The 25,887-nt window shown below is 44.9% G+C and overlaps 1 protein-coding gene across 6 annotated transcripts in view; it reads left to right on the top strand.

The window, feature by feature from the left end:
- Positions 1–24,408, top strand: part of pik3cd (phosphatidylinositol-4,5-bisphosphate 3-kinase, catalytic subunit delta) — a 182,945-nt gene extending 158,537 nt beyond the window's left edge. For all 6 annotated transcript variants that reach the window (XM_052039051.1, XM_052039048.1, XM_052039049.1 and 3 more), the window contains 8 exons: positions 1,878–2,056; positions 5,389–5,498; positions 5,795–5,873; positions 8,488–8,655; positions 11,359–11,482; positions 13,180–13,325; positions 16,631–16,763; positions 19,344–24,408. In XM_052039051.1, the coding sequence (XP_051895011.1) occupies positions 1,878–2,056; positions 5,389–5,498; positions 5,795–5,873; positions 8,488–8,655; positions 11,359–11,482; positions 13,180–13,325; positions 16,631–16,763; positions 19,344–19,481 (1,077 nt within the window). In that variant the 3' untranslated portion in view covers positions 19,482–24,408. The remainder of the gene's footprint in view (positions 1–1,877; positions 2,057–5,388; positions 5,499–5,794; positions 5,874–8,487; positions 8,656–11,358; positions 11,483–13,179; positions 13,326–16,630; positions 16,764–19,343) is intronic.
- The last annotated feature ends 1,479 nt before the right edge of the window (positions 24,409–25,887 follow it).

Raw genomic sequence — 25,887 nt, 5'->3', positions numbered from 1 at the left:
ACTAGCAGTTAGGTGCGGTACCTTAAACCTCAAGTTTAATGTCTAAAATCTTTATTGGATCTCTTTGCGCAAACTCATTGAGGGCAGAAGTTTTGGGGATGTGGTTCGATTTTTGTAAGGCTTGTTTGTCTTTTAAACTAAGTCACACATGTAATTAGTTATATGTTGCTATTATTTTAGATGTTGTGAGGCCACACTTGGAGTACAGTTGTGGTCGCCCTGTTATAGGAAAGATGTTATTAAACTAGAAAGAGTGCAGAAAGATTTACCAAGATGTTGCCTGGACTTGGGGGCTTGAGTTACAAGGAGAGGTTGTGTAGACTAGGACTTTATTCCCTGGAACGTAGGATATTAAGGGGTGACCTGACAGAGGTTACAAGATGAGGGGCATAGCACATAGTCTTTTTCCCAGGGAGGGGGGGTGCTAAAAACAAGAAGGCTTAGTTTTAAGATCAGAGGCGAGAGATGTAAAAGGGACATCAGGGGCAGCTTCTTCATGCAAAGGGTGGTGCGTATTTGGAATGAGCTGCCAGAAATAGTGGTTGAGGCGGGCACATTAGCAACACTTAAAAGCCATCTAGATAAGTACATGGATAGGAGAGGTTTAGAAGGGTTTTGGGCCAAATGTGGGCAGATGAGATTAGCTCACTGGGCAACACAGTCAGCATGGATGAGTTGGGCCGAAGGGCCCGTTTGTGTGCTGTATGACCCTCTGACTCTTTCAGAAGATAGGAAGGCACAGAACACCCAGAATGGAGATAGATGGGCCAGAAATGTTGGTTGATCAGATCCACTTATGACAGCTCAATGAATGCTAATCTCATTCCTATATCCATCTTCTTTCTACAAGTGTTAACCTCTTTTATTTAAAAAAAAATCAGTTATTTTCTGCGTGCAGATGAAAAAAAGTTGAATAATTGTTTTCGTAACTTAAATGGTTGCTCATCTGAAATGCTAGTTAATGGTGGTGGCCTCTTGCCATGCAGAAGGGTTACTGACACTGGATATCAGCTGTACTCTCCACCAGTGTTGAAAGGGAGTCCTTGATCTTTGGCTTCCTGTTTCTGACCTCAGTGGTAGCTCTGAGAATTTTCTGCATTCTTCTTGTAATCCAATGATATTTGAGCCAAAAAAAAATTTTGCATATGCTAGAAATCTGAAATAAAAACAGAAAATACTATAAAAACTCAGCAGGTCAGGCATCATCTGTGGAAGAAGAAACAGTTCGTGTTTCAAGTCCAGGACCTTTCATCAGAATTGAGAAATAGAGAAACATGTTAGTCTAGGTAGCAGAGGTGAAATAATGAGGCAGTTAAGATAAATTAAGCTGCTTTGACTGTGTAATGTTGTATAGTCTGTCATTTAAATAAAAGAGAAAAAAGAATGTAGAATAAATGGCCCATTCTCATACAGATAGAAAGAAAGCGAGCTACCTAAAATTGGAGAATTAACTAAAGTTTGATTCCTGCAGCTGTAACGTGCTCAGAGTGAAGATGAGGCATGGTCCCTCAAGCTTGTGTGGGGCCTCGCTACAACAGTAGAGGAGGCCACAGACAGAGAGGTTAGAGTGGGATGGTGAACCAATGTGGCAGGTAACCAGAAGCTCAGGGTCACTCCTGCCTGAGCACAGGTGTTCTGCAAAGCAAACACCCAACGTGTGCTGGTTTCTCACGTGAGACAACGTGCTTTGGCACCAGTGAGTTTGCGGTCAATGTTCAACAGGTCATTGAGTATGCGAGGGCTGAGCCTCAACTTCGGAAAGTTGTGTCTGTGTGTGGAAGTTCCGTGAGGCTGCTCTTGCAGTTTAATAAAAAAAAAGAGCTATTACATTAATTCTGGTCGTCACTGACGCTATCCAACACAATTTTGTTTTTCAGTGTGAAGCGTTGAAGAAAATGAAAGCCCTAAATGATTTTGTGAAGTCCAGCTCCCAGAAGACAACCAAAGCAAAAACGAAAGAAGCTTTGCATATGTATATGAGACAGGAGACTTGCATGGAAGCACTTTCTAACTTCTATTCTCCTTTAAGTCCCAGTAACTTACTCTTGGAACTCTGGTACGTTGAATATTAAGAGAGGAGATATTACAATGGTGGTCTAATATAAAGAAAGGTGTTACTCCCTGGAATATCAGAACTTATAAATGGCATTGTTTGTTTCTGCAGAAGATAGTTCTGATTGTGTTATAGAGGCGCATCGTGGGTCTTCTCTCCCCAGTATCCTGGAAATGTCATCCAAATCTGGGACATTCCAAACAGGGTGGCGTAGTGGTGCAGCTAATGGAGGTGCAATCAGAAAGCTCCAGCGACATGGGTTCAATCCTGACCTCTGGTGCCGACTGCATTGAGTTTGTATGTTCTCTCTGTAACCACATGGGTTTCCTCCGGGTGCTCCAGTTCCCTCCCACATCCAAAAGACTTGTGGGCTGGTAGGTTAATTGGCTTCTGTAAATTGTCCCTGTTGTACAGGTGAGTGGTAGAATCTGATGAATATCCTATGTCCTATTTTATTCTCCCCACATTCCCGTCAATTCTTGAAGATGACAGGAATGTGGGGAAAATGAAATAAGATAATATAAATAGGTGCTTGATTGTCAGTGCAGACACAATGGACCAAAGGACCTGTTCCCATGCTCAATGACTCAGTGACACTATGAGCAACAAACAATCTGCTGCAGAGACTCAGCGGGTCTGCTGGGGGGAGAGGAGTTGTTTCCGTTTCAGGTTGCGATGCAGGGTTTCAACCCGAAACGTCAACACTTCCTTCCCCCCACAGCTGCTGCTCGACCCGCTGAGTTCCTCCAGCAGATTGTTTGTTGCCCCAGATTCCAGCGTCTGCAGTCTCTTGTGTCTCCCGTGACTCGATGACTGCACCTTGTGACTGATTCCTGATCTGTGCTCATTCAGGAGGGCATCACTGGTGAGAGAAGCCTTTATTTCCCATCGCCACTTACTCTCGAAGGTTGTGCTGTGTGCCTTCAACCACTGCAGTGGTAGCAGTTCGACACATCCAAGCGAGTCACCCATTTGGCCATTTCAGAAAGCAGTAAAGACTCTACCTCATTTACAGAACATAGAACAGTACAGCACAGGAAAAGGCCCTTGGCCCACAACATTGCACATCCATGTGCCTACCTAAGAGCCTCTTAAACACCTCTAACGTATTTGCTTCCACCACGACCCTTGACAGTGCATTCCAGGCACCCACCATTCTGTGTGCTTTTAAAAAAAAACTTGCCCCGCACATCTCCTTTGAACTTACCCCCTCTCACCTTCAAAGCATGCCCTCTGGTATTAGACTTTTCGAGCCTGGGAAAAAGATATCAGCTGTCTGCTCTATCTATGCCTCTCATAATTTTATAAACTTCTATCAGGTCTCCCCTCAGCCTCTGCCGCTTCAGAGAAAACAACCCAAGTTTGTCCAACCTTTCTTTATAGCACATGCCCTCTAATCCAGGCAGCATCCTGGTGAACCTCTTCTGCACCCTCTCCAAAGCCTCCACATCCTGTAATGGGGCGACCAGAATTGAATGCGATACTCCAGATGTGTAACCAGAGGTTTGTAAAGCTTCAACATAACTTCCCGACTCTTGAACTCAGTTCCTCGACTAATAATGCTGTACACCACCTTTACCACCCTATCAATCTCTGCAGCCACTTTCAGGGAGCTGTGGACTTGGAGCCCTAGATCCCTCTGTATATTTCTGTGGGACTGGAGTGACGTAGGCACCAGCCTGGGTAAAGACAGCAGGTTTCCAAATTTCCTTGCGACATAAAAGGAAACCAGTTCAGCCCATCGTGTTTTGCCAGCTCAGCAGAGCTCTCCCGTTCCCACTAATTTCCCCTGCAACTCATTCTCCCCACATTCCCAATTTTTTCGGCTGACAGTGACGTAAGTGAATCAGATTACCTTTTACGCCAAAAGTTTCCTACTCTCCATTTCCAGTCCTTCAATTCTAGTTTTATTTAATTAACTGAATTTAACTTGCCATGGTGGGATTCGATCTCATGCCTCCAGAAATATAACCACTGAACCTAGAATTGAATTAGCTGATCACAGGGATGGGATAGGAGCTTAATTGTTAGGGAGGGCAAAACCAGCCAGAGTTACTGCTCCCCATCAGTTAAATTATATCTGGAGGATGCTATAGTACAGTGTTCTGTTGAGGACATTTGACTTCCTTCATCGCTTACCTGGATTCAACAGGTTCACTGATTTTATTCTTGTGCCAGTCATGTACATCCTTATTTAAGAAAGGATTTAAGATTTTAAGAGATTTTCAGATATCTTTATTAGTCACGTACATCGAAACACACAGTGAAATGCACCTTTTGCGTAGAGTGTGCTGGGGGCAGCCCGCAAGTGTCGCCACGCTTCCAGCGCCAACATAGCATGCCCACAACTTCCTAACCTGCCTTTGGAATGTGGGAAGAACCAGAGCACCCGGTGGAAACCTACGCAGACACGGGGAAAACGTACAAACTCCTTACAGACAGCGGCCGAAATTGAACCTGGGTCGCTGGCACTGTAATAGCGTTACGCTAACCACTACACTACCGTGCCTAAAAAGTCCACAGGCGACCCCTGTGTTACGGCCATTCATGTAACGGAAATTGGCCCTTACAGAATTCGTAAGTCACTACCCAAGCATTTGAGATATGGAATAAAATTCAGTCTTTTGTGGGGGGAAAAAAAACAACACAAAATCCATCGTTTTTCAATGCGTGTTTCTTGACAGATTGCGCAGATGATGCGGCTTTGCATTACAGGAAATCGCGATGTGGGCTGTTTTCTATGAACACCCCCTCCCCACCTTGGCACAGGGGTCACCTGTGCTTCATTCATAAAAATAGACACAGGAAACGCACTCAGTATATGTCGGTCTTTACTTTCATTGTGCCATCAAATCGATGCATTCTATTTACAGTACTTCAGTATTTGGTCACATGTAGCAATGGGACAGGCTACAAGTGCAAAGCGAAACCAAAATATTTTCCTAAGAAGAGTACGATGAACCTGTTGTAACGGCAGCTGCACATACACTAGATGGACCTCCTAGGAGTGTATCAGTTCTGTTTTTTGCAAACGTAAAGTCCAGCCGCTCTACAGCCCCTACAATGAGGGACAGAAAATCCTGGAGTAAGGCACTGAGCAGCAACAGCCTGTCCTCATGGAAACATTGGCTGAACATTCAGGAAACATTGACTAAACATTTAAGGCCTGCCAACAATACCAAAATGATCTGACACCTTAATCCGTCAGCAATGAATGAGGGGTTTGCATGGGCAAAGATGTTTCTTTGGTTTTGCGATGATGTTTGCAGCTATTGCTGAGAGTTTTTTCTGGGACCTGTTTCTCAACTGATCTACCTCGCTCATGATATTTTCAGGGTGGATAAATGCAAGTTCATGGATTCCAAGATGAAGCCACTGTGGATTGTTCACAAGAATCAAAGATCCGATGGGAATCCTATGGGTATCATTTTCAAGAATGGAGATGGTATGAAGAGCTTCATTTTATTTTACGTGCTTTGTGTCCGTATTTGTGTTATGGAACATGTTACAGGGGACATTCTGATAACCTCAGAAAATCATAGAAACACTCAGCAGGTCAGGCAAGCATCTAAGAGAACCTGAATTAACATTTCATGTCAAAATATTAACTCGGTTTCTCTTTCCACAGATGCTGCCTGACCTGCTGGGTTTTCCAGCATTTTCAGTTTTTCCATATGGAATAAGTGAACCCCTATTTCTTTGTGAGAAGAGCTTACTTTATACTTTCTTTTCCTTCCATAGACCTTCGCCAGGACATGTTGACAATACAGATGATTCAGCTAATGGACGTTCTGTGGAAAAAACAGGGTCTGGACTACAGGTAATAAAGCACTCTTGATCACTTCCAAAGCTCTTGTATGAACAGATGGGGAACAATATTTTTTCTACACTACTCCATACAGAAATCTCGCCACAAATTAGTGAAATTTTTATTCCAAACAAAGATCCAAACAATTATGATTCTGACACTTGTACCAAACTACAAAAAACACTGATGCAATCGAAGTCAGGGGAAGAAAGCTTTGATTCTGACTGCAGCTGTTTATATTTTGGGAAGCTGCACATTATCACATAGCAACTTTATCGCATTTTTGGCATGTTATTAGCGAGGTCGTGACCTCTCTGACGAAAGGAGGCAGCCAGAATGTGCTTGCAACTCACGCTGTTGGAAATGATCATTATTTCAGCGTTTGTCCAAGCTGAATTTTAATGATTTCATCTCCCCATCTAGGAAATTAAGCACAGACAGCTTCCAGTTAATTGATGAGTATCAGTGCATGCTCTCATGACTCATAATTTATTTGAATTTCAAAGTAAATCATCAGCAGTATCTTACATTAAGTTTTGATGAGTGTTTTGTTGCATTCTGATTTAAAGTTTTAGCCCATAATATTAAATTCCTGTCTGCATTATTTGCGTGTAAACCCATTTATTTTGGAAATGAACATTCACTCCAATGCCTTACCCAGAAGTGGTGCTCAGCAACCCCACCATCTGGTGAGACTTTCAACTGCATGCTGAGAGGCTTTGGTTGGTCTTTGTTCTGTGAGCAAACATGCTGGCTGGTGAAGCAGAACTTGCTCTAAACATGATGTAATATTGTGGGAGTAACAAAATACCAGAGAATTTGTAATATTGTGAAATCATTCCTGTACAGAGAGTGCATTGAACAACCTTAACAATCTAATTTGCAGTACATTGAAAACTCTTCACTTGGCCCTATTATTACAAAATCTGACATGCATTAGTTATTAACCTATAAATTCCTCAAGTGTTGTCTGCCCTATTGGCAGAGGTTACTAGGATGTTGTATTTGATGTCATAATGGGATGGGTATTGTCCTTATAGCCTTGCGTAAGTGCCCAATCCCATTTATATGAAATCTTAATAAGTGTCTCCTCTATCCCCTAACTTGACTACTCCATTGTGCTCCAGGCTGACCAGAAATCCTCCAGGACTTTCAGCTTAAAGAAAATCACAGTCCCCAAAAAAGCCAACGAGAACCGACTCCACCACACAAAACACCTGCTCTGTTCCATCTGGGTCCACTCTGTGCTTTCCGGCCTTTTCCAGCTCCCAGTGAGGAACTCCTCGACTTTCCTTGACTTTGAATCCCTCCATTGCTTTGCCCCCTGGTCCTTAGTTCTGTAACCTCGTGAAACCCCATACTCACTGGAACACCCGTGCCCTCCCAGCGACAGAGTCACAGAGTCGTTTGGCACAGAAACAGGCCCTTCAGCCCACCACGTCCATGCCGACATTTTAACCAATTTACACTAATCCCATTTGCCTGCATTAGGACCATATCCCTCTATGCCTTGCCTATTGAAGTGTCTGTCTAAATGCCTCATAAACATCGTGTCTGTATCTGATTCCACCACCTCCTCCGGCAGTGAGGCCTGAGGGCACGTACCACCAGGCTCAAGGACAGCTTCTGCCCCACTGTGATAAGACTATTGAATGATGAGATGCACTCTGACCTCACAATCTACCTTGTTGTGACCTTGCACCTTATTGCACTGCACTTTCTCTGCAGCTGTGACACTTTACTCTGTACTGTTATTGTTTTCACCTGTACTACTTCAATGCACTCTGTACTAACTCAATGTAACTGCACTGTGTAATGAATTGACCTGTACGATAGGTACGTAAGACAAGTTTTTCACTGTACCTTGGTACAAGTGACAATAATAAACCAATTCCAATACCAGTGTGTTCCAGATATCAATCATTCTCTGTGTTTTTAACAAAAACTTACCTCCCCTTTTAATCACCTTCCTCTCACCGTATGCCTTTGCCCTCTGTGCCTTCCATGGGATGACCTATGCCCCAGGTGAATCTCTCTATCAGTTATGGTCATTTGTTCAAATCCAAACTTCTTTTCACCGCTCTATCCTTCCTTTAAGACACTAATTTAAATATTGACCAAGCTTTGGGTCTTTTGCCTAAATACCTCCTTGTTTAGTTTAGTGTTGGATTTTGATTGGCAAAGCCTAACTGTGAGGAGCCTAGGTGTTTCCCTGTGTTGAAGGCACCACATAAATATAAGTTGTTGATTGTGTCTTTCAGAGGCAATATTTAGATGAGGGCTGATTGTAAATGATCCATTGAAGTTATTCTGGAGAAGACCAGGAAAGATCTCTTCAGTATCCCAGCCCATATTTACTCCTCAGGCATCATCATTTAAAAACAAAAGTTCCCCAGATTATTATCACGTTGTTGTTTATAGGAACTTGCTACAGACAAATTAGTTGCCAAGTTTCCTGCACCACAATAGTGATCTTCCATCCACAGTGTGCCATTCACTGTATATAATTCTCAGATGTCCTGGGGTCATGTAATGTATCTTATAAATACCGATCATATTTTCTTTGGTAATTGAAACTGACTTGCAGAAGGTGCTCATATTGCATAAATTCTTTTTCTTCCTTCAGGATGATTCCCTACGCCTGTCTCTCCACTGGAGATAAAACAGGAGTGATCGAGGTGGTTCCACACTCGGAGACCATCGCAAATATCCAGCTCAATAAAAGCAATATGGCAGCCACTGCAGCTTTTAACAAAGATGCTCTGCTAAACTGGTTAAAATCGAAGAACCCAGGGTATGTAATCTAGAGAGAACTAAAAACTTAATTTAGAATGTGAACAGCAAATGCCAGAAACGATTTTAAAAATGGAATTCATGCAGGATAAATATAAGTGGAAGCTCGATGGTCAGGTCAAGCTGACAGGCCCATTTCTGTGACCTGTCTGTGTGATTCTGCGATAAGCACCAGTCAGTATCTAGAAGAGCAAAGATTAATATCGGGTGGTAGCTGACAATTTTTAGTCAGTGACCTGCTGTGTGTTTCCAGTAAACTTTTTTCCTCTTTTCGTCCCCCTTTTCTCGAGCGGGCTGGGTCAGCTGATGTAATACGTTGGTACTGAACTTCCAGACATAATGCTTTGATTGATTCCAAGCTGCACTACAGGCATGGCTTACGCAAACAAAGCATCCGTCGGCTCGACAAACGCGGGAGACAACTGAGTGAACAACCATGCCCGCCAGGCAGAGTCGCAGAATCACTGAGGAGGCCACTCGTTCGTTGAAATCTGTGCTGACCTCCTAATGGAGTGAAGCCATCCATCCCATGCCCTTGCTCTTTCCCCACAGCCCTCAAGTGCTGATCATCTCCCCACTGCAAGCCCCAACTGACCATCTCCTCCATCCTGACTGAGAGAGATGAAGTTAAACATACGAACAGAACAACACTCAGCTTGTTCATCCAGATGTTTGGAATGTTTAGAATTCTTGAAATTTTAGTCCCAAATGATTTTATAACACAAGCTGAAAGGACTTTGTTCATTTCCTCGTCAGTGCATTGAGCGTGGTCTCTCTGATGTGCTGGGGAGGTTTCTTGTACCTACAGTCCCGTGACATTTGGCTGACATTTCTCTCAGTGAGTTGTGATGAGAAATGAGAGTCATGGTGACATATGTAAAGGGTTTGTAATTGGACAGCACAGGTCTTGTGGATGCACAGTGTGGGTCTGTTTGTGCTGTTGTTTTCCAGTGACACATTTGTGGTCAGTTTGCTACCACTCTTGCTTGCTTTCTTTCAGTTGTGGTGTCGAAATGATGCTGAGCCTTCCCATGGGAAGTCATGTCATTTTTCTCAGTGAGCAGAGGTTCTAGCCTCCCACTCTGTTTTTTTTTCCGCCAAATGAAAGTGTATTTTTTTTATTTGCTCATAAATGGAGTAGAGAATTGACAAAGAGAACATTTGGAAACTCCAATATACCAACTCGCCCAAAAGATGCTCTTAAAGTGACTACATTGGCTTTAAAGGGCAGGTGCACCAGTGCCAAACACAAGCCTGACATTCCTAGAATAGTACAGCGCAGAAGGAGACCGTTCGGCCCATCTAATTTAAGCAAGCTGCTTCAAAGAACAATCCAGTTGTCCCATTCCCCTGCTCCATCCCCAATTATTTTAATAACAGATGTTTATCTATTCCCCTCTTGTGAACTCCTACAACATCTGTGGTCAAAAGACTGTACTTTATAAATCCTAACACCTGAGCTTTTCCTCATGTCAGCTGTAGCTCGTTTGTCAGTGTCCTCCGGTTGTCGGTAGGATTCCCACAGTTGCCTCGATGACACCACCTCCCATCTGTTTCATCCCCCAGTCTCTCAGTCACCATTGCATCTGCTCGGATGACAAGACTTACAAAGGCAGTGTTTTTTTTCTTCTTCAGCTACACTTCTGCTCTGCCACATTTGAGGGGGCTCTCAGTGACATCTCCTCCATTTCCCACATTCCTGTTCTCATCCCTTCTCCCAGACAGAGCTACGACAGGGTTCCTCTTATCCTCACTTTCCATCCACCAGACTCCAGTTTCAGGGGATCATCCAATGCACTTTCCACCATCATCAATGGGATTCCTTCACTGGGCACATGTCCTCCTCCCGTTCAGCATGTCCAGTAATGGACGTCAGGGAAACTACTGCAAAGCTGAATATATGCACAGCTTTTAAAATGTTTCTGATGAGTTAAAGGGACTTAATTCTGGGGAAAAAATAGCTAATTAAAAGGCATGGCCCCTGTCAAAACTTCAGTCCTGTAAAACAAGGGAACTACGACAAGCTGAAAGTATATGCACAATTGTTTGGAGTCTTTTTGAAACTAATTATTTTAATTAAGTAAAAACAGAAAATGCTAGAAACTCTTCGCAAGTCAGGCAGCATCTGTGGAGAGAGAGGGAGAAATTGTTTCTCTTTCCACAGCTTCTGCCTGGCCTGCTGAGAATTTGTAACATTTTCTGTTTTTATTTCAGATTTCCAGCATCTGCAGGTTTTTTTTTAATTTCCATTTATTGTCTTAATTTAGTGATTTTTTTAAAATATATGTTTAAAATGTTTTTAAAAATCCTGGAAATACTCAGCAGGTCAGGCAGCATCCGTGGAGGGAGAGACTGTTATCGTTTCAGGTTGAAGACCTTTCACCGGGTGACCAGTTCAGGCCAACAGCACCGCGTGTAACACTGGGGGAGAGCAGGAGCTGCTAGATAAATGGATGAGTGTAAAGGGTGCCATGGCGCTATGCTGTGAGGAGTGGGGAGATCTGGTGACGTGCTGGCCACAGGGGCCGTACTTTGTCAGCGTACCTGTGTCCCAGTTTGGTGGGGAGGGGGGACACGAAGCAACAGAACAGGGAGCATTGTTCAGTCAGAGCCCACTGCTGCACGGAACTGCCGGGTTAAATGGTACGTTACGTCCTTTTCCTTCGGTGAGGTACAAAAATGCTCTGCTCTTCGCCCCTCTCAGGGAAGCGCTGGAACGAGCCATCGAGGAGTTCACCCTCTCGTGCGCCGGCTACTGTGTAGCTACATACGTGCTTGGGATCGGGGACCGGCACAGTGACAACATTATGATCAGGGAGAACGGACAGGTACAAAACAAGGGGGAGGGGGACATATAATAACTTGGATTCCGGACGTTGGGAGGTGTCCCGGTGGGAATTGACGGATGAGTGTTAGAGGCGGGAGGTCATCTCACTTCAACCCATCTTGTCCCATTCTGGGGATCCTGGGCTAATCCCCAGTACCTCCCTGGTCAAGGTCACTCGGCTCAGCCAGGAACACCATGCTGCCGCTTTAAGGGAATGGCGATGTGTGTATTCTGCTTGCCCACCGGATCTAAATGGGTGGACAAGGTGGGAGTTCATCCTCCCATTCAAAGTCGAAAAGCTTCAGAGTCGAGTTTATTGTCATCTGCACGAATACGGGTGTGCACGTACGGGTGTGCACAGGTGCAATGAAAAACGTACCTGCAGCAGCATCACAGGCGGATAGCATCAGATGCACAACGCTCGCAAGAAAAACATAAGTTAAACGAGAAAGAACACAATTAGAACAAAAAAAAGCAAAACCCATTGTAGTGTAAAGTGGTCATAGTGTTGCTGTACTGAGGCAGTGATTGGGGTTGTGCAGGTTGGTTCAATAACCAAATGGTTGAAGGGAAGTAGCTGTTCCTGAAGCTGGTGGTGTGGGACTTCAGGCTTCTGTACCTCCTGCCTGATGGTAGCTGCGAGAAGGTGGCACAGCCCAGATGGTGGGGATCTTTGATGATAGTTGTTGCCTCCTTGAGGCAGCGCCTCCTGTAGATACTCCCGACTCTTGTCCCCTGCCTCACCATGTCAGCACCTCCCCAACATTCTGAGTGTCAGTCAACATGCACCCCTCCAGCGCTGGCAGCATGAGGGTCCCCCCACCCACCCATCCTAGGACACGAGTGTTGGCAATCCGACACGACCCTGCGTGGTCAGAGGCACCGTCGTCGATATGAGGCATTAAACAGATGTGTGGGTGTGAAAGGTGTGGAGAACAGTAAGAGCAGGGTTCCCCCCGACGTGCTGGCACCCCTGTTATCAGCATGAAGGTACATCTGCTGACTTTGCACATGCAAACACTGCATCTAAAAGGACAGGTCCTTGGACAGGAAAGACGTAGAGGGCCTAATGTGGGCAAGTGGGATTAACGTAGCTAGGCATCACAATCAGCATAGACGTTTGGGGCTGAAGGGCCCATTTCTGTGCGGCTCAACTCTATGTATCATTTACCCACTGAGGATCCTGTTTCCCCAAATGTGCTCCAGTGTTTGCATAAATGCAGTGAGTTCTCTTTAAAAATTGGTTGTGAAGTGGCTTTGGATGTCGTGAGTCTGCTGTATAAGTAAATATTTAATCCTCTTTTTCGGCAAGGTGGGTGGCTGGGGTCACGGTAAAATGTGGCCAATTTAAAGCAGAACTGCTGAGTTCCTGTTAGGAAGAGGATATTATAGAGAGATTGGCCTCAGAGCAAGAAATGTGATCCACTTTTGACCAAAATGTTGATAAGTTTGTACAATTAACAAACTGACAAAAATGTCATGTTTATCTGAATAGGGAGAGCCCCAAATTGAACAACCAAGCTGTTCTGGGCTCTCTAACTATATCTCGGCTGTGACTCCCCCCCAAATTGAACTATAAAATAACTCCCCTTCAAATGCATCACCAAATTCCTAAGTGATATCTTTTGATAACTTGTAAGTATCCTTGAATTTTGTTCTCAGTTAGAAAGATGCATCTTCTGTCCTTGTCTCCCACAGCTCTTCCACATCGATTTCGGACACTTCCTGGGAAACTTTAAGAGCAAGTTTGGCATCAACAGGGAGCGGGTCCCTTTCATTTTAACCCACGACTTTGTCCATGTGATACAGCAAGGAAAAACCAACAACAGTGAGAAGTTTGAAAGGTAACTGGTACAGGCTTCCACTTGGAGTAATGTCAACTCAGAATGAATGAACTGAGAGCATGGCTCCGCGTGCCTGAGCCTCAGGGGAAGGGGAGGTTCAACATTGTCAGAGGTGCCGTCTTCCAGATGTGTGGGTGTGAAAGGTGCCCAGAGAAGAATGCAAAGAAAAGCAGGGGACTTCTTGGTGCGTCCCTCATCGTCAGTGTTGAAACGCTTCTGCTGATCTCTCGCTCTTGTGGGCTGTGGGACAAGGTTTCCAGAGAGTGGTGTGAACGTGTTCCTCACTCCCAAAGGGAGAAGGCATCCAACTTCATTGCAATTAAAGGGGAAGTTGGATAAATGCACAGGATTAGAAATTATGTTGACAGGATGAGGTGAATGGGGTAGTAGAGGGGCTGCCTGTGGTGTAGAAGTTTCTGGGCTCTACTTATGTCATACCATGTGCAATATGAGGCCTCACTAACCCACCAGAGTTTTAAATACAAATTCAAATCTCTACTCCTTGGGATCAAGTCAATTCAACACTGTTTAAGTGGCCACAATGCAGCATATCAGTTGAAAGGCCATGGTTGCAAATGCTAGAACTCTGAAATATAAACAGAAAATGCTAAGAATACTCAGCAGGTCAGGCAGCATCTGTGGAGAGAGAAACAGATAACATTTCAGGTCAATGACCTTTCACCAAAATGTATCTTCAAAATTCATATTACCCTCAAAGCTCCATTCTCAATTGGAAACCAGCCCCTACAAAAACTGATTGTTGGCAAATTGGTTTATTATTGTCACATGTACCGAGGTACAGTGAAAGGCTTTGCTTTGCATACCATCCACACAGATCATTTCATCACATCAATACATCGAGGTTAGTACAAGGGAAAACAATAACAGAATGCAGAATAAAGTGTTACAGTTACAGAGAAGGTGCAGTGCAGGTAGACAATAAGGTGCATGGCCATAATGAGATAGATTGTGAGGTCAAGAATCCATCTTATCGTACTAGGGAACTTATTGTTCAATAGTCTTATAACAGTGGGAGAGAAATCGTCCTTAAGCCTGGTGGTACGTGCTTTCAGGCTTTTCATTTGTTTTTATTCCTCTTTCTCCAACGTTCCCTGACTATCGACCAAACCAAGTGTCTGGCCATTTAAAAACGCCTTAACCTCCTGAGCTTGGCCTCCCATTAAGTTCCGTCCTTGTTACACCATTAAGATTTTATGGCCACAATTTTAAAGACTGGCACAAAATGAACACGTTCTTCTCAAAAACAGTTGCATTCAACAAAATCCCTGCATTTTCCCAGTGAGGTCAGCAGTAAGATTTCAACACATCAGCAGTGAGGAAGATAAGATTCTTGTAACTATTTTTTTTCCTTTGGCAAGATTATAATTTTTACTGGAAGTGGAAAACCGAGTTTCATTGAATTTGACATTTATCTTGAAGAGGGATTAAAGTTGTGGAGAATGACAATCCCCTCACCCTTTGAGCTATCAACACCCCTCTTATTCTGATCCACCATTGGCAGCTGTGCTTTCACCTCCGGTGGCCCCGATCTCTGGCAGTCCCTGACCCTGCCTCTCTTTCCTCTAAGTCGACTTCAAAACCCGCCACGTTTTTGGTCTTCTGCCCTCATGTTTTATTTGGCTCAGGATCAAATTTTTGTTCAGTATTGCTCCCAGTGTAGGACCTTCAACTGAGTCGAAGGTGCCATATAAATGGAAGCTAGTGTTGCTCTCCCAATAGCTGGCGAGATTAGTCAAAGTCACAATTAAATTCCCCCCAAAAATATATTCATAAAATTCATAAATATTTAATACAATGCATTTGAATATCACCATTCACAGTGCAATACTCATTCTTTCTCATCCAATAGATCAATTTATTTTCTATATCCATTCCACGGCCATCTGGTCTGGGTCTTTTACTCAGTGCCAGGAGGGCCTTAAACTTGTATTTCAACAATCCTCTTTGCAATGAAGTCTTTCTGTGGCATCACTGGGCTTTGGGATCTCCTAACCACTTACCGATTAGTCAAGCTATCTGCCCCTCCCCCATTCAGAAAGCATCATCCTGCACAGATGATTTTGCTACCTGACAATAATAGCTTCACGCCAAGGCAATGGGGAATTCTTGTGAGCACTGCTTTCACTAATTGGAAGTTCTGATGTTTTCAGGATATTATGACAGGAGTAGGGGTGTTGTCCAGAATTTAAATCTGACTGAATTTGGTGGGCACTTTAAACATCCACGTATTGTATGGACTTGTCCAAAGTTGCTTGTTCTTCAGCTGCTTAGTGACTATCCCCTCACCACCCCACGCACTTCCTTGGACAAGAACGTGTTGCTTCCAGCCACGTAGAGTGCAAGCGAATGTGCAGCTGTGAAGTGGTGCAAAATACGTCTTCTCTAAACCAGTGGGGCTGAGGGCCCGTCTCTGTTTTATGAAGCTCTCGGGTATAATCTAAATTCAGGGCATTGTCTGATAACGAAACAATCCAGATGCAGCTGCGGCACAGTGGCACAGCTGGTAGAGCCGCTGCCTTACAGCGCCGGAGACCCGGGTTCGATTCCGACTTGGGTGCTGCCTACGTGGAGTTTACACGTTCTCCCTGTGACCATGTGGGTTCCCCCAGATGCTCCGGTTTCCTCCCACATCCCAAAGATGTGCTGGTTGGTGACTTAATTGACCACTGTAAAATGTGGAGGTGAGTGGGAGGATCCAGGGAGAATTGAGGGGAATGTGGGGAGAATTAGAAAATGGGATTAATGTAAGATTGGTGCGAGTGGGTGCTCGACGGTCAGTGCAGACCCAGTGGGCCGAAGGGCCTGTTTCCGTCCTGTATCTCCCTGTGACTCTTTCTCGATTGCACTGTGCTGAACCAGCCCAAGGGTTCAAGTGCCATTCATTATATCACAATGCCTGATCCCTTGGGCCGATAACACAGGAGATCTGTGATGGGCTACGATAGATTTTAATTTATTATCAGTTTCATTCTTTAATGAATTAAAACGCAAGCAAATTATTCCTTGTGATTAGAATTTAACAGTTTTTAATAATTTTAATAATAATTTGATTAAGTTCCAGGCAATTAATACATAAATCCAATTTGAAGCTGACATTGAAACACAGCACTCTCAAATGAGGGACGATCAGTTTAAAAACTCTCTCTAGGAAATACAACAGCAATGTATTGCGTTTGTGGGTGTGTGTATTCTTTGAGCTTTGGTGCATGTTTTGCGGTTTTTTATCTGCATGTTTTTGGAATTCATGTGAACTTTTCATTTCTCCTTCCCTGTTCCTCGGAAAGGTTCCGGGAACATTGCGAACAAGCCTACATGATTCTCCGAAGGCACTGCCCTCTCTTCATTAATCTCTTTGCACTGATGCAAGCTGCCGGCCTTCCTGAGCTGAGCTGCGCCAAAGATATCCAGTATCTCAAGGTGAGGAAGTGCATCGTGGCTGTCATAGCTCTGACCCAATGCTGGGGAGAGAGAAGAAAATGAAAGCGTGCGTTTTCTAAAGTCCCTTTCAGGTCAACAGAAGTTCTTCTGAAGCGTGGTCACTGTTGCAATGTAAGAAACAGCAGCCAGTTTGCACGCAGCAAGATTCCACAAACAGTATTCCAATAATGACCTGATTAAGAAGGATGTCTGTAATAGGATGGAGACCAAGTGCAGCCTGATTCACAGGGCTGGATGAGAGAGGGCCGTGCAGGCTTGTCAAATGTGGAAGATCTTTGTAAAGAGAAAGAGGTGAATACTGTGAGATTCAGAACACAGGAGTTACTGGAAATGTGAAATAAAAGTAAATGCTGAAAATACCTAGTGGGTCAGGCAGCATCTGTAGGGAGAAAGATACACTATAGGTCATTGACCTTCTGTAATCACATTGACTACACTTCAGATTTACTTCATTGGCTGCGAAGTCTTTTTAAAAGACATTTGGATAGGAAGGGTTTAGAGGGATGTGGGCCAAACACTGGCAAATGGGACTAGCTTGGTGGGCACCAGGGTCAGCATGGATGAGGTGGGCCGAAGGGCCTGTTTCCATGCTGTATTGCTCTGACTCTATGACTCTGAAGTGCTTTGGGATGCCCCAGGATGGGAAAGCTGCTACAGAAATGCATAAGTTTTTGGGTAATTTTACAGCAACCAGGAATTTAAATCTGCTGTCTTTTGCGTGCATGGGTCTACAGTGGAGGAGGGAGGGGTCACACCCCTACTTACCTTCCACAACCCCACCCTGCCTTGTACAGAGGGGTCAGATTCATGATGTGCACTTAACAGTGGAAACAGGAAGGTTTATCCAAGGTAGTGAGGCAGAAAGGTTTAGTGCAGCAAAGGAACTTCCAAAGCCCCAGAAAGGAAGTGTAGGATGGACTACCTTTAACTTAAATGGTCCCACCCAACCCCCCAACCTCAGAAGAAGAATTTGTGGAAGCAACTGGTATTGCTATTGGTTTATTATTGTCACTTGTACCGAGGTCCAGTGAAAAACTTGTCTTGCATACCGTTCGTACAGAGCAATTCATTACACAGTGCATTGAGGTAGTACAAGGTAAAACAATACAGAATGCAGAGTAAAGTGTCACAGCTACAGAGGAAGTGCAGTGCAGGTAGATAAAAAGGTGCAAGGTCATAATGAGGTAGGTTGTGAGGTCAAGAGTCCACCTCATCATATAAGGGAACCGTTCAATAGTCGTATCACAGTGGGGTAGAAGCTGTCCTTGAGCCTGGTGGTACGTGCCCTCAGGCTCCTGTATCTTCTGCCTGATGGGAGAGGAGAGAAGAGAGAATGACCCGGGTGGGTGGGGTCTTTGATTATGCCGGCTGCTTCACCAAGGCAGTGAGAGGTATAGACAGAGTCCGCGGAGGGGAGGCTGGTGTCCGTGACGCGCTGGGCTGTGTCCACAACTCTCCGCAGTTTCTTGCAGTCCTGGGCAGAGCAGTTGCCGTACCAAGCCGTGATACATCTAGATAGGATGCTTTCTATGGTGTGTTGATAAAAGTTGGTGAGTGTCAAAGAGGACGTGCCAAATTTCTTTAGCCTCCTGAGGAAGTAGAGGCGCTGGTGAGCTTTCTTGGCCGTGGGATTTCCAGGAACGTTCTGTCACCCTTTGCTTCTGGATACTAGAAGTTTGTCCACTGCAGACATCCCCAGGCGAGCTGACCCTCCGATGTGATAAAGCTGTGGGTTGCTTCTGCACCAGTGCTGGAGTGGAGAGATTTCCAGTACAATTGCTCAGACGTTGGCAAAGCCAAGCTGGAAAAGGAGGCTGGAGTGATGTGGGGGAGTGTGGAAGGGATGGGGGCACCCTCAGTTAATTTAAGGGAAGGGTTGGAAGGTGATTCTGATGAAAAATCTGCAGTCCCTTCACATCTCCCTTTGACGTGCTTTTAATACTATACATGTAACCGCATGTTACGGCTGTTCAGGTTATGGAAACTTGCCCTTAGAGAATTCACAAATCACTGCCCAAAATTTGAGACACAATAAAATTCACTCAGAGAATTTATGTGGGGGAAAGAAATGCAAAATAAATCAACACAAAATTTATATTTTGACCGCATTATGACCTTGCACCTTATTGTCTACCTGCACTGCGCTTCCCTGTAACTGTGACACTTTACTCTGTATTCTGTTATTGTTTTTACCCTGTACTACCTCAATGCACTGTGTAATGAATTGATCTGTACGATCGGTTTGCAAGACAAGTTTTTCACTGTACCTCAGTACAAGTGACAATCATAAACCAATACCAATATTTTTTCAACTCGCATTTCTTAATGCATGTGCAGTTCATGCGCCTTTGTGTTATGGAAAATCGTGATACACCTCTCTTTCTCGGAACACTCTTCCTCCTAATGCAGGGGTTGCCTGTACGGGAAATACTGGAACGTGGTAGAGAGGGTAGACAGATGAAGTGTAACACACTAGCAATCAGCAGACGAACTTTTGCCCTGCTTCTGCAGTTGGCTGCTGTTTGCGCATTTATGTGACAGCGATGTTTATTTTGGCAGGATTCACTTGCCTTGGGGAAAACAGAGGAAGAGGCTCTGAGGCATTTCAAAATGAAGTTCGACGAGGCGCTGCGAGAGAGCTGGAAGACCAAAGTGAACTGGATGGCTCACAATGTAGCCAAAGACAATCGGTCGTAGCTGAGTCCCTCGCTCTGCCTCTGCTAATGAAGGCTCCGAGAGGCAAAGTGACGAAAGCATCCTGTCAGAATACAACTAAGTCAACGAGTGATTGACAAACCAACCTGTGTACGAAGAATATAAACCTTTTTCAACTTTTTTGTGAACTTTGAAAGATGTTTACAAGTGCCCGCACTGACTGCAGTGTTTCGCTCTTGGGTCCTGGGTACGGACTTGGCACTGAATATCTGCTGTATTACCCACCTTCAGAGGGGCCTTTATCAGCCTGTTGCACTCTGATACGACCAGTTACTGTATCAGACTTTTCTCTCCTAAGCGGACTCGGACAACAGGTCCACAGCCACCAGACTGAACCGGGAAAGGTCACGTGGATGATTCTTGGCCCCGAAAATAACTCTCTTCTCCAGCTCTCTGCTTCTGGCAGAAGGGCGGTCAAAGAAATCTGGGCTCCAGAAGGGCAAAACATCTACGTCTTCCAACGCTCTGCCAATGGCTTGTCCCTGGCTTGGTGCTGTCTGTCCAACGTGAGGTGGTCTGCTTCTGTGAAGCTCCCCGACCAGGACAGAACTCGCATTACCACTCAGATTCACTCGTCTTAAGAGCTTTGGCCAATCCCAGCACAGGCAGGCCGTTGGGTTGCTCAGCCTTTGTACAGCGGATTCTGGCATCCTTACATGTTGCAGCTTGTGTTCGACAAGCAGAAACCATTACGAATATGAGGTCACCTTTCCCAAGATAAACCCCTGTAGGCTACTTCTGCTTCCTGAGTCAGTTTAATTATGAAAGAAACAAATCTTGTTTCAATTTGTATGTGATTGAAAATGAATCTGTAGGGTACTAACTTAATGTGTTTTGTTTCTGATGGGTACGAAGCTATCAATACCTTTTGTAGTGAAGGTTGCCCAAGCCTCCATCCCTTCCATTGTAGAGTGCAAGGTTGGAAAGAACCTTTGTGAGGTGACAGGTCTTATTTTGCTTCTTTCAAAGCCACTCGTGGAAGTAGTGCCTTGTCAGTGACGTCAGAGTAAGGGTGGGGTAAGGATGCGATAAACAGGCTCTGTTTCAGGTGATGGTTTTGAGGGAAGGGAAGGAATGCTGGTTGGGATGGGGGAGCAAGGGGTGGTGGCTACATTCACCCAATTCAAAAGGTTTGATGAGCTCCAGTAAATGTGTTGCAAGGCAGTGGAACATTGTCGCGTGTCCAACAAGTGCTGGCGAGAGACCGAGGGAAGATGGCTTGTCCCAGTATCGAAGCCAAAACAACCTTGGGAATACCTGTCCAAAAGCCTTCACAAAGCAACCTATGGATGTGGATCAATACAGCCAAGGCTCCATCTTTGACCAAAGTAGCCTTGAGTTGACCACACTTATAAATTTAGATGCAAAGCTAGTGAAACTGCACCTTGATGAAGTAAAATGTGCCTTTGTTTTGCTTCTTATGCAAACTTATGTCTGTAAATTGAGCTGTTTAATATTTGCATATTTAAAAACAACGTTGAATGTTTTTCTTTTTATCAGAGGTACATGTTGTGTAGAATCTCAGAAGAATATGTTTACAGAATTAATATCCCAAGACAAGTGAAATGCTTTGTGAAAATGAACTTTTGTGAGCAGCAGTGACAAGAGATGGACTTTTATTCTGATTTTACAAAACTTTAAATCTGGGCACATTTATAATGTTGCATGTTGAGGTAATATGCCCTAGATATGTGGCCACGACATTAGGTTATAGTGTGAGTGTTCTGTGAAGTGTTTAGGTAACCTTATACTCTGAGGGGTGGGTCAGGAGGGGCTTACCCACCTGAATGGAATGAGGAGTTGCCATGGCGAATGCCCCATATGTCAACCTGAGGCAAACTGCAGCCAAGCTTCAACACCAGGCCAGCTTGGAGGTTGTCCCAGAGGTTGGGTGGGGTGGGGGTGGGGGGGGGGGGGGGGGGGTGGGGGGTGGAATCGGGCTGTGCCGGAGCTGAAGGGAGCAGGAGAAGGGCTGGCTGGCGTTGGACGCCAGTCAGGAATCCCACCCTTAATCTCATTCTGGGGTCTGGCAGCAGGGGGTACATGGATGAATGCACCCCCTGTATCTCCAGCTATTTATTTTCCAAATACAAGTTGCTTTTCCTTTAAAAAAACAAAAGTGACAAAGAACAATAGCTAGCTCTAAAGTTGTTCCATTCTTTTCACGACCCTCTGTGTGTTCGGGGGGGTGTGGAAGTGTGTTTAGGGAACGTGTGTCTTTGTTGGAGGGGTTAGTGTGTGTGCTGCTGAGGCTGTGTGGATCGGGGTGTTAGGGTGTATCTGTGCACAGGGGTGTGGTAAAAGGTGCATGTGTGTGTGCGTGTGTGTGTGTGTGTGTGTGTGGTGGGCTGTAGTTCGGGTTTATGAGTGTCTATGTGGTAGGTGTATGTGGGTGAGTGGTGAGGATGTGTGCATTTATGGATGGAAGGGTGTTGGGGACATGTGTGTGTATGTTACCCACCATTTCTCACTCCACAATGGAAGAGCAGATTCAGTCCCCTCCCAATTCCAGCCCCCCTCAGTCACAAGCCGCCCATGCCAACCGTACTGGAGGACAAGGTCCTAGGAGAGAGGTGAAGGCAGGATGCCAGGCCTCTCCGACTCACTTCACACCCTCGCACACCACTACACACACACACACACACAAACAGACTCGATCCACCTTGTCAAGTGATCGTCGCAGAGTGAGAGGAACAGTGCACCTTCCCCCTCCGCCCCCTTTCCAGATCAATCTCAGAGCCGTAGCAAGAGGGTTGTGGACAAAAGCTGAGCCTGTGGTACTGCAGTGAGTGTCTGAATGTGTCCTCCAGCCCCATGCTTCAGCCTACAAAATGTATCAGAACCAATTGTTTCAATGCACAAAACCCCCCTCGCTCCCAAACTCCACTGCAAATAATAAGGACGGACAGCAAAACAAAAGATGCCTCTGTTTTGATACAGGCCTTGACCACAGTCAACAGCAAACCCTGCACACTTCCTTATAGAGAGCTTGGCCTTTCGCTAACCACCTCACAAGGCTTTCAGAGCATTCCAGACCTTAGAAGCAGATGGTCACCTTTGCAATTTATTTAAGTTATCAACTTTATCAGTGAATGTCAAAGTAATTCCTTCCAAGGTTGGGTACATTGCAGATGTGGGTTTCTCTTGACAGGGGCTGGGGATTTTGGACAGGCCCCCACCTTTCATTCACTGTAGATACTGGAAATCTACTAACAGAAGATGCTGGAAATACACAGCAGGTCAGGCAGCGTCTGTGGAGAGAGAGGCAGAGTTGATGTTTTAGATTGATCCCTCATCTGTTCTGTGTCCCTCTCCAGTGACGCTGCCGGACCTGTTGGATACATCCAGTATTCTCAGTTTAACCGAAGCTTAATTTATTATCCTTGCCTGCTGAAACGTTGCTACCTCCATCACCAGACCGAGCCCCCGCTACAGCACCGAGTTCCACCTCTGGATGTGACGCTCCCTCTGTTTGGATAGGAACTCACTGGCCTGATCTTATCCCAGGCAAGCTCAGCTGGGGCCAGAGCCTTTCCTCATCACTGCACAGTCAGGCACAGTGACACTGGAGGCAGGTCTGTTCAGTCCTGACCTCCGGTGCTGTGTGTGTGGAGTTTGCATATTCTCTGTGGGACCGTGTGGGTATCCCCCGGGGTACTCGGGTTTCCCCCATCCCTACTGGTGGGTTGCTTGGCTGCTGTAAGTTGCCCCTTAGTGTGGATGGGAGGCAGGAGAATCAGGGGTTGGGGGAAGTTGATGGGTGTGTGTGGGAAAAAGAATAAGTTGCAGAGAAATAAGTGGGAGAACAGGATTGATCTGAGTGATGATGTGGACTCAATGGCTTCTTGTGAGGCAAGGGAGTCCAAAATAATGGGAAATTTGTGATCAGGTGAGAGTTGTCCATGAGGCCTGTGCACTGGAGGGGAGATGAGGAACAGGGGAGGTAAATGTTCCCAATGGAACTCGGCAGAAAATTCCATGGACTTCTATCCCAGACCAGGAAAGTCTTTTTTTTAAAAAAAGCAAAGTCTAACCAAAGCATTCCTGTCTTGCCTCCTACATCCAATTCTTCTCCCTGTTATTTCAACTAGAAAGAGGGTTTCCCGATCACACCATTGGGTTAGCATAGCAGTCACTTGTTTAAAGAAGGTCTCCCCCTACCCCCAACGTAGCCCCACCAGGTTAAAATTGACAGCAGTGGGATATTGGGACCTACACTGATTAGACTCTGCTGGTGATGTTAACTCCAACCAGTTTGGTTCTCACATGGTGAACAAGGTTAAAATCAGACCTGGCATTGATTATAACTTCCCTAATGCCTCTCTCTCATTCGGTCGAGGAGAGGAGAGATGTCTAACCTGGAACAAAGTGAACCTATCCATATAATCAATGTATAAGGTAAAATGTTGTTAGGCGCTCATTTCCCCTAATTTAAATCCCGCTGAGTAATCACTAACTATAAACTAGAAAATTTGCCTGTCTGTACTGCTGGTGAGTTAAATTGCCTTCAAATAAGGTTATTTGCACAGAATTTGCAGAATGTTCTTTTCAAAGGTTAAAAAACAGGATACTTGATAAATTCAAACCTTGCTTCAAATAACTTAATGCTTCAATAATTAAAAGACCCATACCATATTACTAGAAGAACCATTATATTTAAGATAGTACAATGTATAATGTGCATAAAGAGTTGATGTGCAGCAGACAAGCTGTAGGCGATACCTGTTTCGGTCAATGTAGACCACCTACGTAGGTAACTGATCTACGGACTGAAATCACTGTAATCCTGTTTGGAAACTGTGCCTGAGGTCCCAGTAGATATAATGAAATACAGTCTGTAAAGTCAAGAAATGGACATTTGCAATAAGCCAGTGTGTTTGCATTGTTGGAAATAAAAATGTTGGAATAATCTGTATTGTTTATGTATTTATTTGAATGTCTAGTTTTTCTTGGCTAATCTGAAACATTGCTGGGAGGTCTGGCAATGTCAAAGGGTAGGAGGGGACACAGCAGTGCGACCACCACCTGGCTTGCGTGGTGATCCCGGTGCAGAGGGAGGTCTGGGCATTCATTAGAGACATCACAGTGAGTCATAGAGCACAGAATAGGCTCTTTGGCTCACCAACCATCAGTCACCCATTTATACCAGTCCCACAGTGAACAATGTGATTTGGTCCCAGCTGTATTGGTTGAGGTTAGGGAGCCTGCTGATGAGTGATTGGACTTTGTCTTCATGACAATGCAAGGGAGGAAAGGGGCAAGGTTTATGCCCAGTGAGTGTGTGTGTGTGTGTGTGTGCACTATGGGTAAGTGTAGGACCGAGGGCAGCGCAGTGAACCAGCAAGTAGAGCTGCTGTGTCACAGGTCCAGAAAGCCAGGTTCAATCCTGACCTCCAGTGCTCTGTCTGTGTGAAGTTTGCACATTCTCCCCGTGACTGTGTGGGTTTTGTCTGGGTGCTCGGGTTTCCTCCCACACCCCAAGCAGGTTGGTAGGACTTGCGGGGGATGAAGATCTGCTGTGTGAAATGGGAATATCTGCATCCGTGCAGGGAATATGCTCTCTGGCAGTCGGTGCGTGGTTGAAATGATGGGACTGCTTAATGATGACGATGCATAGCTAATGTGAAGTGGAGAACAGTTATCTAAAGGATGTGCAGGTTGGGAGGTTAATTGGCCGCTGTAAATTCCTCCCCAGTATGCATATAAATGGGAGAACCAGGCGCAGTTGTTGGGAATGTGGAGATTTTTGTAGGATTAATGTAAGCAGATTCTTGATGGTTATTGTGGACCTAGCTGGTTGAAGGACCTGCTCTGTGCTCTGTGACTTTAAACAACCTAAATCAGCACCTTGGTACAGCATAATGTTGTGAAGAGAATTAGTGACAAAAACAAGCTGTAAGTTACAGAACAGTCTGATGAGAAAATCATTGACCCTAAATTTTGACTTTCTCTTTCTCTCTCTCAACAGAGGCTAACCTGCTAGTTCCAGCATTTTCTGGTTTTTATTTCAGACATCTTGTGTATTTTGTATCTCACAGCTGTGGCACTGTGTTCTTCCCCTCTGCCCTGTTGTCATTTCCTTTCCCTCCGTCCTTTCCCTCTGGAAGTGGTGGGTTACAGAAAATAAACAGTCGATCATCCCCCACCCACCTTTCCAGTTTAGCCTCTCAGCCCACACTTGGTTAAATTTCCTGTGATTACTTGGATCAGCCCAAGGTTCAGAATCAGGTTTATTATCACTGACATATGTTGTGAAATGTGTTGTTTTGCGGCGGCAGTACAGTGCAAGACATAAAAATTACCATAAGTTACAAAAATAAATAAATAGTGCAAAAGAGGAATAACGAAGTAGTGTTCATGGACCATTCAGAAATCTGATGGTGGAGGG

The sequence above is a fragment of the Pristis pectinata genome, chromosome 26 (assembly GCF_009764475.1).
Source record: "Pristis pectinata isolate sPriPec2 chromosome 26, sPriPec2.1.pri, whole genome shotgun sequence".
NCBI classification, from domain to species: domain Eukaryota; kingdom Metazoa; phylum Chordata; class Chondrichthyes; order Rhinopristiformes; family Pristidae; genus Pristis; species Pristis pectinata.
The sequence above is the reverse complement of the archived record's forward strand: the minus strand, read 5'-3'. Positions and strand labels throughout refer to the sequence as shown.